The following is a 16,569-nucleotide window of genomic DNA, read 5'->3' as shown; positions in this document are numbered from 1 at the left end:
GTGAACAAAGTGGACCCGATCCTGCTGCTCTTCGGGTGCGTACATGGCAGATGACTGGCTTCTGAACTGACCTTTTCACTGCTGTATTCCCAGCACTCACTGTGCTTGGCACGCAGGAGGCACTCAGCATTTGTTCCAGGAATGCGTGTCACTTTGAAATCTTACATGCCATGGATTTCCTGCACACACCATCATTGGTGTGCTTAGCATGTGACTCAGTAAACAGTGATTGAATGAAAGTATTAATGAGACAATTCTTAGGAAAATAGGCAGCTCCTTGCTCATTTCCACAATTCTACCCAATATCTGCCCTCTCTCAGGGTTCTAGGCCCAGCCCTGAGACATGGTGAGAGATTCCTAGTAGATTGGTTCAAAAGTAAAAGGCAAAATATTTTGTTTTTTCAGTGTATCCCCCGTCCTGTAATTCTTCCAAAAAATTATCTATGAGCCAAAATGTATTGAATGTATTGAAATACATTAAAAGGCTCTCTTTATCCAAGGTGAAAATCTAGAATAGCTACTCACTTGACCATTTCCTTTGAGATTTAGAAAGCCAAAGAAGTTCCGGAACTTGAGCTATGCTCAGAGATGTGGGAACAGGAGGAAGTAATCATTTTAATTTTGGGGAGTTGCAGGAGCACTGGGTGCCTCAGAATTTCATTTAGCACAGTAGACCCCTCAGCTGAAGTCATCTCTGTGGTTTGATCCTAATAGCCAGACATGGCCATTGCAAAGCATCAGGCCGATTGAAAAATAAAATTCTTGTCCTTCGTCCTTGGGATCTCTTTGAGAGGAACAAATGAATAAGACAAAATGCACAACTCGCAACAAATCCCAAGAGGTTGGCTAGCAAAGACCTCAGGGCAGCAGTGGGATACCAGTTCGAAAGAGTTAAGAAAAGGAGGTGTTTGCTCTTCTTTTCTGTTGGGGGAGCTTTGATTTGGACAAGGCTAACCTAGGCAGATTTGTTCCTGTTTCAGCTGAATAAAAGGGAGAGTTAGGTGACCTGATATTCTGATTCTTGTTTTAAAATAACCGTTTTAAAATCAACATTGTGTGAGTTCTGAACTCCAAAGTAGAATATAAAGAAGGCTTGGAGCCAGTAAAAGAAATTAAAGTTTCTGAAAAACAATCAGATTTTCCTAGAGAAGGAGGAAATGCCAGTAATTCATGAATCTAAGCACATCAACAAGTCGAGGAAGAAGAGGTGACCATAGACTGCCTCCCCTGCCTGCTCTGGGACGTGTGTATTTCTCAGCGTGTGACAAGATGTGTAGCCATCCATTTCCAATGGAAAGGTCAGCTGTCTCTTAGCATCTGCTTTTCATTGATTTTTCCCTCTTCACAGAGAGTTAATTCTCCTCTAGTAACCCTCTCTAAAAGCGTAAAGCCTCGCTTGTTCCCATCATGGCCCTGAAGGCATTTCTCCTCCTCACAGTTCTTTTTTTCCTCACAGCCCCCTTCGCTTACACTCCCATGACCTTCCAGCCTCAGTTTCCAATTGTCCCCTTCTTCCAACTAGCTTCTGTTGTCTTAGTTAAAACAAGGGATATTTGCCAAGTGCTCTCGACCTCGACACCATGGCAAGGTTCCAGCTTTACAGAGGAGGTTCCCAAATGTAAACAAGATAACCACCAAGTTCTTTCTTTTAGCTACTTATCTGGCCTGATCTGAGCAGTGCAGTTTGCTGCTTGGACTGATGGTCTCAGCTTTATTGACATGCGGTAAAAGAGAAAGCATCTTGGTGAGGACAGCAATACATTTTTCCTCTTAATTTTAAAAGGATGGAGAGGAAGGTTCCCCACGGTGTTCCTCTGGCTGCCTCATTCTTTTCCTGTCTGTCTTTGAACAAGAAACAAGACGCCTTTAGTTTTGATCTAGGAATGGTTTTCTTTTGCTCCTACTTCCTGTTGGAGTTGGAGGGACGGAGGGGCAGCGGTACAAGAGATTGTGTTGCACCCCAGAAGTGGAAGGACCGTTATCTCCTCCCACATCTCCCAGAAAGATCTTGGTGACCTGACTCATTCCCTATGGACGTGCTGATGGCATTGGTTCTAAAAAGTTTGTTCCTTCCAGTGTATTGATTCCAATTCCCTTCCTAGATGTCAGACAGAAATGAGAACAGTCTTCTTGGGGTGGGGGGTTTCTATCACCATTTGTCATGTACCAGGGCACAGCTGCAGCTGAGACAGGGGAAACCAGGATTCTGCAAACATGAATCAGCAGCTGGCTTTTGTATCCATCTTCTCAAAAGGTCCCCAGGTCCTGATAATCCTCCTCCAGTGTAATGAAATTTGGTGCTATAGCTTCCTGGGGTGTCACTTGGGATTTGTGGCAGGCCACCCAGCTTTGTCCTTAACATCCAATGGGGAGCTTCAGGGCACCTGACTTGTGTTAAGGAAACCTTTAGTGGAGATATATTTGGTGTGCCTTTAAGGCCAGATCTGTCCTTTACGCTATCTCAGATCTTATTTCTTGTCAGTGCTGATGAACTTGGGGTTTACAGAGCCAGAGCCAGACCCCATTGAAGTTTGGGGGGAGACGCACAGAGCACCAGTCACTGGGTGGAAAAGATCGAGAGCCGAAACCATAAGTGGTTAGGAAGTAGCCAGTGCTACCTAATCATCTGTCAGCACTGGGGAACTTGTTGCCCAGATGCTGTCTTGTCTCTAGGGCTAATTGTGAGACGCATTTCCCCCTCTTGAGGTGCTTTGAGAGCTGTTAAACTCCAGTCAGAGAAAAGAGTGGAAACTACATTTCTGAGTGGTTTTCAAAATGGGCCAGACTCTCGTTCCTCTAGAGTTCCTTTAGTCTCAGGCATGTGTGAAATAAGGAGTATTGGACCAGACAGCCTGGCAGGACCTATAAATCAGGATCCCTGCCTATCCTCCACCCTCATTCCCCTTCTCCCCGCCCCGTATTTTTTGCCCCCTCCTCCCCACCGCCGCATTAGCGTGTGATAAGCAAGCAAGTGCTTATCAGGAATCCTGGAGACTGCTGATCTTCATGTGGCATTTTCTGGCGTCCTGCCACCAAGCAGGATTTAGCCTAATACGCAAACATTGGAGGAGATGGGTACTTCGAAACTGCCTTTTCAACACTGTTTAAGGACCGGGGGATTGAGGGGTGGGGGCTGCCATGCCCAGAGGACAGATCGATGCCCCATGACTCCTAGAGCCATGGAGGTTGTGCATCTCTGTGCAGTAAGGTCTGGGGGGTCGCAACTTTAATTACTGCTCTCCAATCCCTCTGACCTTGTCTCACCTAAGCTGAGTCATTTGTCATACTGGCCTCTTGAGGATTTGTCCCCAAAGCAAGTTCCTATACTTAGAAGCAGATTGATAGTATTTGCTTGTTAATCCCTCTGCAGCAACAAACTATAAAAAGTAAATTTGTGGCATGTGAGAGGCTTGTTTGCTTCTTTTCTGGTCTGGGACATTTCTAGAAAAGAGTTCTCTTATTCTTTTCTTTGAGACCCCCATCAAAAAACTTAGCACAACCTGAAGCGTCTGATTCACTAACCTTATTATCCCCCTTCTTGCATCTCTGGTCCTTTCTGCCTCATTCCCTGCAACTATGAATTGCCATGGTTGTAGGGGAGAGGCTGGTAAGAGGCCCAAGTAGAGCACAGCCCAAGACCAAGGCCCTCCTCACCCACCCCTGCTGAAATTCACACCCATCCCTTCTTAACTCTGGGTGTACCCCACTCACACCCTCTGACCTTTGGGAGAAGGAAAAATCAACAGATTAAGTGATTCCGGCCACAATCGTCCAATGACAACCACTTTGTCCTTGGGGTGTGTAGACCGAGTCATGTTTAACCAGTTGCCTACAGGGGGCACAGAAACCATTGGTTACCTTCTGGAAAGGTGAAAACCTCTGTGAGAAAGGATGAAGGCACTATACCCCATCCCGATTTGAAGGAGAGGGTTGACTAGGTGCCAAGGGAAAAGACGGGGGTTGCCATCTCCGCGGATAGTCAGCAGTGAGGCTGGGGGAGGGGAGTGGCCGTGCATGTGTTCACGGCTCCTGCCAGATAAATGTGTGCAAGGACGAGAGTATCCAAAGGCCAGGCCACCATGTTCTGGATGACTAGAAATGCACATATTCCACTGGACTCTTTTTTTAGTAGTCTCTTCAGTTACACCAAAGATTTAAGAAGCCCTGGCCAACTCTTACATTTGGACTTGAGTCAGACAGGAGGGGCCTAGGAGGCCCTTATGACACAGCGGTGGGACAGTCTTAGGTCTCAAACCAGAGCCAATTCCATGTCTATAAACAACGTATTCACCCTCAGGACCGCAGCAGGGCCGTTCTGGCACTGCACCATTAGCTGCCTAGGCACGTTTTTCGGCACCACAACACCTGGAAATTTACCCAGAGCAAGGTTCTGTGTGCGAATGTCAGTACGTTGGGAACACGTGCTATTCTGGAGTCTGTCCTGGTAACAGCCTTTCAGATAGACACACAAGGCGCATGAATGAGCATTCCCAAATCCAAGGCTTTTTGTCACTTGATGTGTGTCAATTCAGTGGATCCCCTAGCTGAGTTTTTGCTTATTTTCCCTTTATGTTTAATCTCTCATCAGGATAATCAGAAAAATAATTATCGTACCACCCTAAATTCATTTTTGAATATGACTTTCTCAGTCACACTCTTCATTTGGTCTCTTTTTTTCTTCTTTTTCTGTCAGTCCTTATGAAGTTCGTCCCTATTTTATAGATTAAAACCTGAGAAGGCTTAAAGGGGGAAACGTCATATTGACTAAAACTCCAGTTTACAGGTTCCCGGCTTCCTGTCCCCAGACACAGGTTCCTGGTAATAACAACAGTTATCATTTATGAGCTTGCATCATGCCAGGCAGTTTTTATACATCATTTCTTTTAATCTACCCAATTATTTGAACGTTGGTGCTCTCTCGTTTTAAATTGAGATCTGGAGAAGTTATTAGGCAGTGATGTCAGGGCTCAAGCCCGGGCTTTCAAATTCTAAGGTCCGTGTCCTACATTCTCCCACTACCCTGCCCCTATTTCCAACTAAAGTTGTTTCTGGAACATCGTGTAGGTCAGTGGCCAAAGAGACTAGAGGCTTTCTTTCACCTTCAGCTCAAGCCTTAGACATACGTAGCTAAACTGCCTCCTGAGAAAATAGTAGCTTTGGAAAGATGTAGACTGTTGAAAGGAGACTCTCCTTGAGAAATGGAAACAATCTAGTTAATGGTGGTTTGTATAAAGTAGAAAGAAATCATGTACCTGTGTGTTCAAGATTCCCCTCTGTCCTGCTTCCTACACCTATTGCACCTTTTCGGTTTCCTTAACAATAGCAGTTTTAACATTGCTTTTAATTAGATGAATTAATGTTCTCTGATGTTATCACCCCTGCCACCCACCCCCCTATTACCTTCAGTTTCCCATTGCTGTGAGAGCGCTGTGATTTCCATGGTAACGGGACTACCAGTCAAGCTTGGCTCTCACTGGTTTGTCTGGTCAGAGGACAGTTAGAGGTGGTCTTCTTAGTGAGCTGGGCTCAGAATGGGCCTTTCCAGGGGGTTACCTTAAAGTGATGATGTGAGAGGTGCTAAAAGGCTGTAAGGAAAGCACAGCTAAGCTTTGTGCAGAAAAGTCTGAGTATGCCCCTAGTATTTCTTGAAAGAGTCCTAGCCTCACCTAAAGCAAGAGGGTCCCCCCTCTCCCCTCTCCCACCCCAAGTTCTCAGATACGCGCCAGGAGCCATCCCATTCCCAGCCTAGCAATCTCCTTTCCTCCCTGTCTTTAACTTGCTTCAGGCCGTAGAAGGGACTTGTTTCACAAACCTGGATTTTGTCATTCTTGGTAACACATTGTTTTTCCTCCCATTCTCTTTTCTTCCCTCTTTCTCCCCCACCCAGAGAGTTTTCAACGTCCTTTACCCCATGCCTGCTGACCAGCGGAGACATGTCAGCATCAACTCTGCCCGTTGGCTGCCTGAGCCCGGGCTCGGCCTGGCCTATGGCACCAACAAAGGAGACCTGGTGATCTGCCGACCAGAGTGAGTGGCTCAGGGGGCGGTGGGGTGGGTGCAGGGGAGCCTTCTACATCCGGCCTCAGCGTGGCTCTGGCCGACGCAGTGGGGTCACTTCGGTGGGGTGTCCAAGTCCTGCTAGAGCCTGCCTTACTTTCGGGGTCCCTCCTTAAAGGGTCCTTTTCACTTAGGGGATGGTAGGGGTAGCTCTTCATTCCAGAAACCTTCAAAAGCCTGGTTTAGTTATTATGCCTTCTTCCATCTAAGGCATTATTTTTTGTTTGTTTGTTTTCCCTTGTTCTCTGGTTCCCTAAGGATAATAAAAGTTTCTCTACAGGCAGAAGCATAGATATTAAAGATGCTTTTCTAAACCCTTTTTTGAAAAATTCAACAGGTGGTCTTGGGTTCATGTAAATTCCATAGACATTAACTTAAGAAATAAAATTGGAAATAGAGGATTGTTGAAACCCTAATTTGTCAAGCCACTGATCTCTAACTGCCTAGCTCTGTCTCCGTCCTGCCTCTTTTCCTTTCTGCTTAGGGCTCTGGCTCTATTATAATAGTGAAGGCAGATGGAAGAGCTCAATTTAAAATCAAAATGATTATTATCTGGTCTTGAGGTAAGGGTTCAGAGGGGGACAGGGAACCGGAGCATTTCTGTCTTAAGTCCTGATGATACCCCTTCACCTCTCTGTGGCTTTTTGGAGGATAGAGGTCTATTCAGGCAGCTTTCATTCAAGACCCGGGGAGTCAGCCAGATCTGTCATCAGTTTCCATACCCAGCGGTGGGGAGTGTAAAGCTGTGTGCTTCAGTGCAGATCAAGCTGATTGCTGTGTGGGCCGCTGCAGGGTTCCAGCCGACTAAATGCCACTTCTGCCTCCAGGCTGTCCTGACGCTGTCCTTCACTTGGTGCAGTCTTCTCCAGGGGTGTTCCGTAGATCAGCAGCCTGGTGTGACTGCTGTAGGGTCTCTGGCTTATTGGGTGTGTCCACGTTGCCCTTGGTGATTTTTCCTAGAGTGTGTATTTGGGTCAGTTCTTGTGACCTGGTAGATGACCGGTGATTGAGCCCTTAGTTGAACTAGGTCGCTGGCCCAGGAGAAAGAAAACCTGGTTCTAAGGTCAGCTCTTTCATTCCATCGGTAATTTTCAGAGCCACTCCCAAAGCGAGGCTGCTGTCTCAGCCTGACCTAGTCAAGCTTGGAGCTGGGAGACTGCTTGGCTCTGCCGGCGCTGCTCTCCTCGGGCTCTGTATTCAGAGCCCCTTTCACTAGTTCCTGTGCCTTTCCAGAACACAGCCTGCCTCATTCACGACTGTGCCACTGGTAGCCCAGGCCGCTCAGTCTGTCCCTTTCTGCTCTTCCCCCCAGCCTGTCCATAGTCTCAGGATCAATCTGCCCTGAAATATTTCTTTTTCCCCAAAGCACATGAGACTGATTGTCTTGTGTCTTCAGCTTTTCTTAGGAATTCATAAGAGGAATCTAATAGGCATGTTTCTCCAAAACTGGCCCAGAATTCTGGACCCTAACTTTACTCTTAGCAACACTGTAGTTACAGGACTTTCTTTGCCTGTAAGACATCCTTTCTCATCACTGTTGTCTGGTCTGTGGATCCAGCCACTAATCTTTGTCCCAGCCAGACTCCCGGCCTCCACCCTTGCAAAAGTGATCTGCTCTTACAGACGCAGACTCGCTACCTCCAGTTTGTCAAGGCCCCACCAAGGCTCTGATGTCTGAAACCCTAGCCTGCATACTTGGTATGAGTCACAGACGTCTCAGCCAAACATGAAGCTGGCTTTGGCCTCTCTTTTCTCCCCATGCGTCATCTTCAGTATCCAGTCTCAGCAGGCGGAAGCCATCTTGGACTGTCTGGGGAACCTCCCTTACGCACTCAAGGAATTCAAGCCTCTTTCATGAGCAAGGTGGCGTCAGCATTTGGCAGAGCAAACAGCATGCATCATAAACCAAGTAGTGTTGGCCTGAGAGGGAGCTACTTTAGCCTGCCTCGTTTGGTGTTGCTGTTTTTCCTGATCTCTTGGGTCATGTTGGCAAATGCCCCAAATCTTAGGGCGGGATATTTAAGGGTACCATGTAAATTAAGACGGACAGACTTTGTCCTAAGTTATTCAAAGTTTCTCCAGCTCTCAGTCACCTTCGTATCTGTATGGTTGTTTTGCTTTAGACAAAGAAGACTGAACAGTATTCAGGTAAGGAAGTGAAGACTCACCCAGTGCCTCCCAACAGATGAATGAGGGAATTTCAATCCAGAGCTCTTTCCTGTAGCTGGTTCTGAACCTTTTTTTTTCATTAAAAACCCCTTTAAAATCTTGATGAAAGCAGTGTACTCTCTTCCACATAAAAACATACCACATGAACGAACACACATGTAACTTTGTAACTCTGACGAGCTCAGGTAAAAAGTGTAGCTCTAGATGGTGTTGAGACATTTAAGCAGGTCAGGTGATTGATACAGAGAGGTTGGTCCCTGTGTTATCTGTGTGGCTGGTCTGGCCTAGAATGAGGAGAACAAATCAATAAGGAAGTAGGAGCTCAGGGTTGTTGTCTCTTTAGTAGGCAGCTGCCTATCCCTGTGTGACGCAGCTCCCTGGCACACCCATCCCCGAGGGCACAGGAGCCAGCCAGCCAGCTGGGCCAAGATTACAGCCCTCCGTGCAAAACAGGTGCTTGTCTGCCTTTGTCCCAGGCACAAGCAGCTGCACCTCATTTTGTGCTCTCAATTCTACTCTTGATTTCTCCTCCATTGTCTTAGCCTCAGCACTCCGAGCACAAAGGCAGAGATAACAGGCTCCTTGGGCATCTCTTGGTGGCACTAAAACCCCACTGACAGGAGAAAAAGGCCTAAGGAAACATGCCATCTCTCCAGGGGAAGAAATTCTTAGGACAGGTGACAAGACAAACAACTGGCCTGGCCCTTGAGCCCCTCTACATAGCCGTTATAGTGGCTGATAGTCCAGTCTCCCCACCCAGCCTAGTAGTGAGGTACTCCTTTCTCCTTTACTTGACTTCCCCACCCACCACTCCTCTCTGGCTGCTGCTGTGCCTCTGGCTGACCGCCAGCCCAGCCAACACCCCCACCCGTAGCCACAGTGGGTGTGAAGTACCAGATTGACGTGAGGGGGTGCTTGCTCACTTCCGGCTTTGTAGCTCAGCCCTACAAATGGGAAGGAGGTGTTGCTGAGAAGACCACTTCTTCTCAGAAGACAGAATTCAAGGACTCGTGTCAGAAAAAATTAGGTGGAACTCTGGGGCATCTGGCCCCTTGACTGAATGTGAGACTCCTGACAAGGCCCCAGCTCTGTCCCCTAAAAGGGAGCTACCATTGTAAACATTACAGTCAAGCATCACTGACCAAGGAGGGGACAGGAATCCAAAGCGCTGCCCCACAAGAGCCAGGTGACCACTCTTCCCCACGTTGCAGAGGTACCGTGTTTCCCCGAAAATAAGACCTAGCCGGACCATCAACTCTAATGCGTCTTTTGGAGCAAAAATTAATATAAGACCCGGTATTGTATTGTATTGTATTGTATTGTATTGTATTGTATTGTATTGTATTGTATTGTATTATATTATATTAATGTTATACTATACTATACTATAAAGACCCGGTCTTATATTAATTTTTGCTCCAAATGACACATTAGAGCTGATGGTCCACCTGGGTCTTATTTTTGGGGATACGCGGTAGCAGGGATAAACACCACTCTCCTTAGAAACAGTTCTTTTTTCCAAAGAGACAGCCATGTGGTCCTAGCAACCATGTAACAGATAGATGAAAGAAGTATGTTCTCAAAGGGAATGTTCCCTAGCAGTGGGGAAGTTCAAAGCAGAGTTCTTTGTGAGAGCATTGCCACCCCTGAGGAGGCCAGGCTGGCTCTTAGCGCTGTTCAGGGAGCCCAGAAGGTCCCAGCCATGAGGGAGTGATTGTGCCAAGCCCAGAAGCACAGCTTGTTGCCACTGCTGGAAGAAAGCAGCTGTTAGGTGCGAGTCCATCTGCAAAGGCTGGCCCTGATTCACCTTCCATCCTTCATCCCTTTGTGTGTCCCTACCTTCCAGGAAGAACCTAGAGCAGTGACTCATTCGTCCGCATTAAGACCCAAGGAGGAAGGAGATGGTCGGGACCATTCTTTAGCTCAGAGGTGGAAATCAGTGATATTGGGTACTGGAGGCTAAGAGTTTCCATAGCCAGAGAGGGTGTCTTCAACTCAGTTGCTTGGTACATGGAATTTCAACCTAACTTTCAAATCCATGAGTTTTTCATAGTTGAGCTTCTCCGACCATAGAAAGTAGAGCAAATCAGAGCTAGAATGAGACCTGTTGGTGGGGAGCAGAAAGGATTGGGGTGGTGGGAGAGAGTGGAGCAGTACATTTGATACAGCATCCGTCACCCCTGTTCTGTTTAAACTATAGTTGACCTCGACACTAAATGGCCGGAATCCACAGCTCTGAGCTGATGACATATGCTGCCAGATGAAAAGTGTATGAGGGAACCCTTTGGCCATAAGTATCGTGCTGACAGTCCCAGCTCAGAGAGTGGGCCTTCGGTGGCCTCTTTCCTGAGACAGGAAGGAAGGTTCCTGGTCACAACATACGTGGTTTGGTGTGAACAGTTTGTTGTCACTAACCAGCCCTGGCTAGCAAGAATTACAGAGGAAGGATTTGGCAGGGACCCACATAGTATTGCCACCTGTCAATACATCTTGACAAGTTTGTAAATCAGAGGCTCCCTGGCAGTTGGCAGTGATGGCTTTGTTTTTGGAGGCCTCTGCCGTTGACTTGGCCATTTGCCTCCTCCCTAACACAAGGTCCGCTCCTCTCACCTTCCCTCGCCAGTGCTTCTGTTCTCAGACAACCCCCACAAAAACAGCTGAGTGTTCGGAAGAGGGAGAAGATACTACTGTTTAAAGGGGTGGTCTGAAGAAGATCTCATCAAATTCACAGTCCCGCGGGCCCTCTGAGAGTTGCTGGGAAGGTTAGTACTGTGTTTCCCCAAAAATAAGACCAGGTCTTATATTAATTCTTGCTCCAAAAGACGCTTTCGGGCTTATGTTCAGGAGATATTGTCCTGAACAATCATGCTCGGGCTTATTTTCCAGTTAGGTCTTGCTTTCGGGGAAACACGGTATAGAGCCGGGAGAGGAAGAGTGCTTTTGTTTGGCTGTGGTTCTGTCCCTCCACAGGCACTAGTGGGCGCTCAGGTGAAGCCTAGTTCCCAGAGTCTCAGGAGCCCTCTAAAGCGGGCTTGGGGGCTTAGTGCCTACGTCTGTTTCCTTTCACCTGCGGTAGCACAGCCCCCTGACATAAACCCCTCGTCGTCCACGCCCTGGCAGGTCCCGGCCCTGTCTAGTCCTCCTGTTTGGGAAGCAGGCACCTTACCTCACCCCCCACAACTCATGTCTTCCTGGCTAATCCTCAGAGCCTGCTGACTTTGATTTGTTTTCTCTACATTGAAGAAGTTCTGTTGTTAAAGAAAGGTAACCTAGGCCTGTAGGTTTAAAAGCCGGCTCTCGTTGGAGATTGTCTGAGTCAGCTCCCCTGCTGTAACAGGACACCATAGACTGCGCGGCTTAATCTACAGAAGTTCTTTTCCCCCAGTTCTGGAGGCTGGAAGTCCGAGATGAGGTTCCCGCGTGGCCGGATTCTGGTGGGGACTCCCTTCCTGGCTTGCAGATGGCCACCTACTCACTGTGTCTTCACATGGTGATAAGGCCACGTCCTGTTGGATTAGGGTCCCACTCTCATGACCTCATTTAACCTTAATTACCCCATAAGACCCTGCTCCAGATACAGTCACATTGGAGGCTAGGGCTTCGACATATGAATTTGGGGGACACGGTTCAGTCCGTAACCATCCCTGCATGTCCCATCCCATTTAGGAGCAGAACTGGCTGGTTTGAATATCTTTCAGTTCCAATCAAAAAGCTCAAAGACACCTCTTTCCCACCTCCTATCCCCCTGCCACCATCAGCATCGGCCCCACCCTCAACCATGATGACTGGTGTAGGTAACACCTTCCAGGGAGGAATCTCTAAAAGCAAAGTAGTCTTGTGTTTGAGACCCACCATGAGCAATTAGGATTGCTGCCTGAGGCAGCAAATCAGTATAGAAAACAGAGGCCACTGCTTCCCTCTGGCAGCTATGCCCATGTGAGGGTGGAAAAAACTACTTGATAGTCCATTTTGGGGGGAATAAGGAACCAGGGAAAGGCTGGCAGCCCAGAGAAGTCAACAGATAGAAACTCTTCTGTCTTTTCCTTGTAAGAAGTTTCTGAGCATTCCTGCGGTCACCTTCCCCATTTGCTTGTCCAGCCTCCCCTGGCAAAGGAGGCTCTAAGTCCAGAATAGAAAAAGAAGGGGGAGGGGGAAGCTTTCCGGCTCAGTGGGAGCTCCAGGCAAACGGAGAATGCTAAGGCACCCTCGTTTCCCTTTCTCCCTGCACCTTGGCAATAGGGAGCCTGAGATTTTTCTGTTTCTGAGTTCTTTAGCATGCCCTTTAGGCAGGGCTGCCACTGACACCCTGTCTCTCCAGGACACTGCAGCCTCTCATTTGCCATCTTAGCTCTTTTCTCTATGGCTGAAGAATTCTCAGAACTCACCGCCTCTGTCTGGTGTGGCTATTTTTTAGCTATCTCTCAGCCCCAAGGAGGAGCCAGTTAGGCTTTGTCTGGGGGAAGGAAGAGGCTAGAACTACCACTACAGGCATTTGGCTGAGCATCCTGATGGCGTGTCTCTGGTCCTAGACTCAGCTCAGCCCCAGGAGAGAGGAAGGAGGGCTAGGAGGTCTCAGTCCACAAAGCCTTGGACTTATAAAGAGTTCTGGCCATTCCCTCTCTAACACCTTGCGCCTTGTCTCCTCCATCCTTCCCAACTGATTTTCAGGGCCTCAAACTCTGGTATTGAGTACTACTGGGACCAGCTGAACGAGACTGTCTTCACGGTCCACTCCAGCAGCAGGAGCAGTGAAAGGCCTGGGTGAGTTTGTGAAGGAGAGAGGGAGGAAGGAAGAGCACGGCTGGCGGGGCTCGTCCCTCCTGCTTCTGATGGGCTCTCCAGCAGTGCTCCCAGACTGGCTCCAGGGCTCTCGGGGTCGCCTCCTCAACCAAAGCAGCTCCTCTTTGATCCGTTTCATGCACTGAGCTTTTGCACACGTATCGATTCCATTCAAGGAAAGTGTTCTACGACTAAGAAAGAGAATAAAACTTCTGCTCTCAGAGCTTTGGCTTAGAGTAAGCTAGGGCACCCTTTCGTCCTCTCTCATTGTGGCCTTGGTGTCTGGGCACACTGGATTGAGGAGAGAAGACGGGGCACTGGAAAGGGACCCTGTCCCTAGGAAGTGTGCTCGTGGCCCACGGACATCTTCCAGGTACCGGGGCCTCAGGGTCCATGCTGCCCAGAGCTGTAGCCCAGGGGCCAGGTAGAGAGTAGGAACTGGTACTGATACTCTTAGCGCCTAATTCATTCATGAAGACTGGAACGTTTTGAGAAAACAAAGGCAATTACTACTCCTCGAGGAATTGCAGGGCACAGCTGGAGAAAAAGTCCCCAGAAACAGCCAGAAATATGCGCGGCTGGTGACCTTTCAAAAGTCCTGGGCTCTCTTTGCTGCCAGCTCTAGCTATCCCCAGGGTTAGTGCCTGGGAAATACCAAGGAAAGAGGGTGCTAGCCTTTGGCCTGGGCCTTCCTCCTAAGGCAGCCTGTGCTCCCTCCTCCAAGAGTCTGTTTTCCTTCTAAAGGAGGATCCCAGAACAGCCTCATAAGAGTCCCAGTGCTTTTCCTCCAAAGTGGAAATTCCAAGAGTTTAAACTGGAATCTTGTCAGCATATAGTTAGAAGGAAAGAAAAGCTGGAGGAAAAAGTCCTTTACTGCTCACTGTTTGTCCCATGGATCTCAGTTAGTGGCTTTCTGAATCTAAAAAAGTCTTTGAAGGGCAGCCATTTCTACCTCCCCAGAAAAGCCCTCTCTGTTTATGGGAGTGACTGAACCAGCTGGGTTTGCAGAATTGGATGGTTTGCAGCCTCCTTTCATTGTCCCAGGCCAGTGATCTGGAGAAGGGACAGGCGGGTTAACTGCCATTGGGAGGCAGCTGCGGGAGTTACAGGGCTTCTCGGGTCTGCAGGCCCGGTCGAGGCCGTCCCCAGAGGCTGGCGTGGAGTCCGCAGAGCTCTGTGAGGGGTGCTGTCCCGAGCCTGGCCTGAATGAATTCAGTCTGTCTTTCTCTCCCTAGGACCAGCAGAGCCACATGGAGAACAGACAGAGACATGGGCCTGATGAATGCGATTGGGCTGCAGCCCCGGAACCCCACCACGTCAGTAACATCTCAGGGCACGCAGACTCTGGCGCTTCAGCTGCAGAATGCCGAGACACAGACGGAGAGGGAGATACAGGAGCCGGGGACAGCAGCGTCAGGTCCTGGCGAAGGTAAGCGCCCAGTAATGCTGGAGGAGAACTATGCCTGGGGGTGCACAGTGGGACCCTCCTGAAGGCTCCTAGCCCCTCCACATGGACAGACTAAGGGAGTGCCACTCCCCAGTCAGGGGTGTACCCCTCACCTGCCTGGGCACATCATTTCCCTGATCGGGGTTACTGAGTCCAGCAAGCCGAGCTGCTCTTCCAGCTTGAACACCAAGTACCCTGACCTCCCTCTCCTCTAAAATTTGGAGGACAGAGGCTGTTCTTCAGAGAGCGCACAGAAAGTAGCCAAGATGACAGAGGCTACGAGACATACACTGCTACAAGCTCTCATTCCAGCGACATGCACCCCAGACCCCAGGCTTCCAAGGCCACCCTGCACGGTAGCTGTCTGCCCCCTGCAAGTCTGGCAGGTTTGGGAATGACAGCTGAGCTCCTCTTGTGCTCCTGTTACACCCATGGATCATTGCCATCTTGACTGCAGCCTGGCACACCGTCCGCCCCTTCCTCTCACCTATTTCAGGTGTGGCTCAGCCAGCCTCAGCCCTGGCTCTCTGTGCCAGCCTCACCTCTAAGAACCAATTAGCACTGCCCAGCAGTAGAGCTCGAGCCACTTTGGAGTCTGTTAGCAGCTGTGTTAAACAGGCTTGTTCTCACTCAGTCACTCTCCTTACCTCCTGCCCCAGCCCTCTTGCTGGGCCGAGCTCCAAACAAGCCAGCCTCCAAACAGACATGCATTTTCTAGGTCTGTGTGGAGCCATTTGCTCTAAAGAGACCATGCGAGAAGCCGTGGTGTGCATCAGGCAAAAAGTCACCAATTTGCCCGTCACCCCAGGAAACAGCTTTCTATACTGCAGACCCCCCACAGGGCACTGTCCCTCTCGCTGCCATGAACTGAAATGTTTTAAAGTTAAGTCCCATGTTGCTCTGTGGCCCAGACCACCTCCTACATCTGAGGTCAGTGACTCTTGGTTGGGTGGAAACCCCCGTGGCATGGCCATAGCAGCTGGCAGTGCAGGCTGGAGCAGCCAGCTGCAGCTTCGGGCCTCAGGGAGGAGGAGAGAGCTGAAGCCTCCTCCCGCCATCCCCAGGCTGAAGGCTTAGTCTTAGGCGGTCTCCTCCGATTTCGTCGCATGGCCGTTTACTGATTGTCCACCACGTCAGCTGCTTGGGCTACAAAAACAAGTGTGCCTTGGTCCTTCCCCAAGGAAGTCAAAGTCTAGAGAGGGAGACAGATAACTATTTGTTACGGTAAGGACCTCGGGAGCTCAGAGAGGCCATGCCAAGCCTGTGGGCTCAGGGAAGACTTCCGGAAGGTGACCCTGAGCTGAGCCTTCAAGGATGAGGAGGAGCTAGTGGGGGTGGGGGAGAAGGCTTTTCTGGCAGAGAACACAGCACCTGCCAGGGCACCAGCTTCAAAAAGATCACACTACACACAGGACCACTAGCAAGTTTGTGTTCGTAGCCTGCCCGGCACATGAGAACTGAGACTGCATGTGCAGGGAGGAAAGCTTGTAGGGAGCTGGTTTGGGGGTGACGCCTTCATCCTGGAGATGAAGTGCAACAGGGGTCCTGGGGGGCTGGAGCTGCCAGCGTGAGAAGGGCAGCCTCTGGTCTTTCACCTCCCAGAGATCCTCTCCTTTTCTTTCTTTTTTGTTTAATTTTAACTTTTCAGTTACAGTTGACATTCAGTATTGTATTAGTTTCAGGTGTACAGCATAGTGACTAGACATTTCTACAACTGACAAAGTGATTCCTCTCTTTCTTTCCGGACCAGCATCAGCCCCTGTCTGACCTCCAGTCAGTGATGAGTGCCTGTCTTCCTGTCTCGGGTGAGAGCGGAAGGCTGGCAGAAAGACAGAGGCTCCCTTGCCACCAGTTTCAAAAGGCCAGGACCTCATTCCCTCCCTGTCTCGTCCCCGTAAAGGAAAGCAAATGGTGATGGGTGAACCCTTCAGAGGCCCGAGACGCTCTTCAGCAGGAATAGCCGTCAGGAGCTGGCACCTTGGTAGAAGAGGCTCTCAGCTCACTGCGTCTCCCTGGGAACTTGGCCCAGCGTTTTGGACCACCAGCTCTGCTCAGCATTACAGGCCCTTTCAGAAAGCCCCACACCAGAAAGAAGTCAGGGGAGGAGAAGAGATGTG

At 49.3% G+C, this 16,569-nt stretch overlaps 1 protein-coding gene across 10 annotated transcripts in view; it reads left to right on the top strand.

Moving 5' to 3' along the window:
- Positions 1–16,569, top strand: part of AMBRA1 (autophagy and beclin 1 regulator 1) — a 156,158-nt gene that overhangs the window by 133,655 nt on the left and 5,934 nt on the right. For 8 of the 10 annotated variants that reach the window (XM_019743637.3, XM_074336308.2, XM_074336309.2 and 5 more), the window contains 3 exons: positions 5,888–6,027; positions 12,895–12,987; positions 14,241–14,434. In XM_019743637.3, the coding sequence (XP_019599196.1) occupies positions 5,888–6,027; positions 12,895–12,987; positions 14,241–14,434 (427 nt within the window). Of the gene's footprint in view, positions 1–5,887; positions 6,028–12,894; positions 12,988–14,240; positions 14,435–16,202; positions 16,360–16,569 lie in introns of those variants that run through there. The other 2 variants (XM_088789565.1, XR_016018366.1) reach the window with 2 other exon arrangements.

This window comes from Rhinolophus sinicus, chromosome 14 (genome assembly GCF_057876585.1).
Source record: "Rhinolophus sinicus isolate RSI-liver-muscle chromosome 14, RSI-T2T, whole genome shotgun sequence".
In the NCBI taxonomy this organism is placed as follows: domain Eukaryota; kingdom Metazoa; phylum Chordata; class Mammalia; order Chiroptera; family Rhinolophidae; genus Rhinolophus; species Rhinolophus sinicus.
The sequence above is the reverse complement of the archived record's forward strand: the minus strand, read 5'-3'. Positions and strand labels throughout refer to the sequence as shown.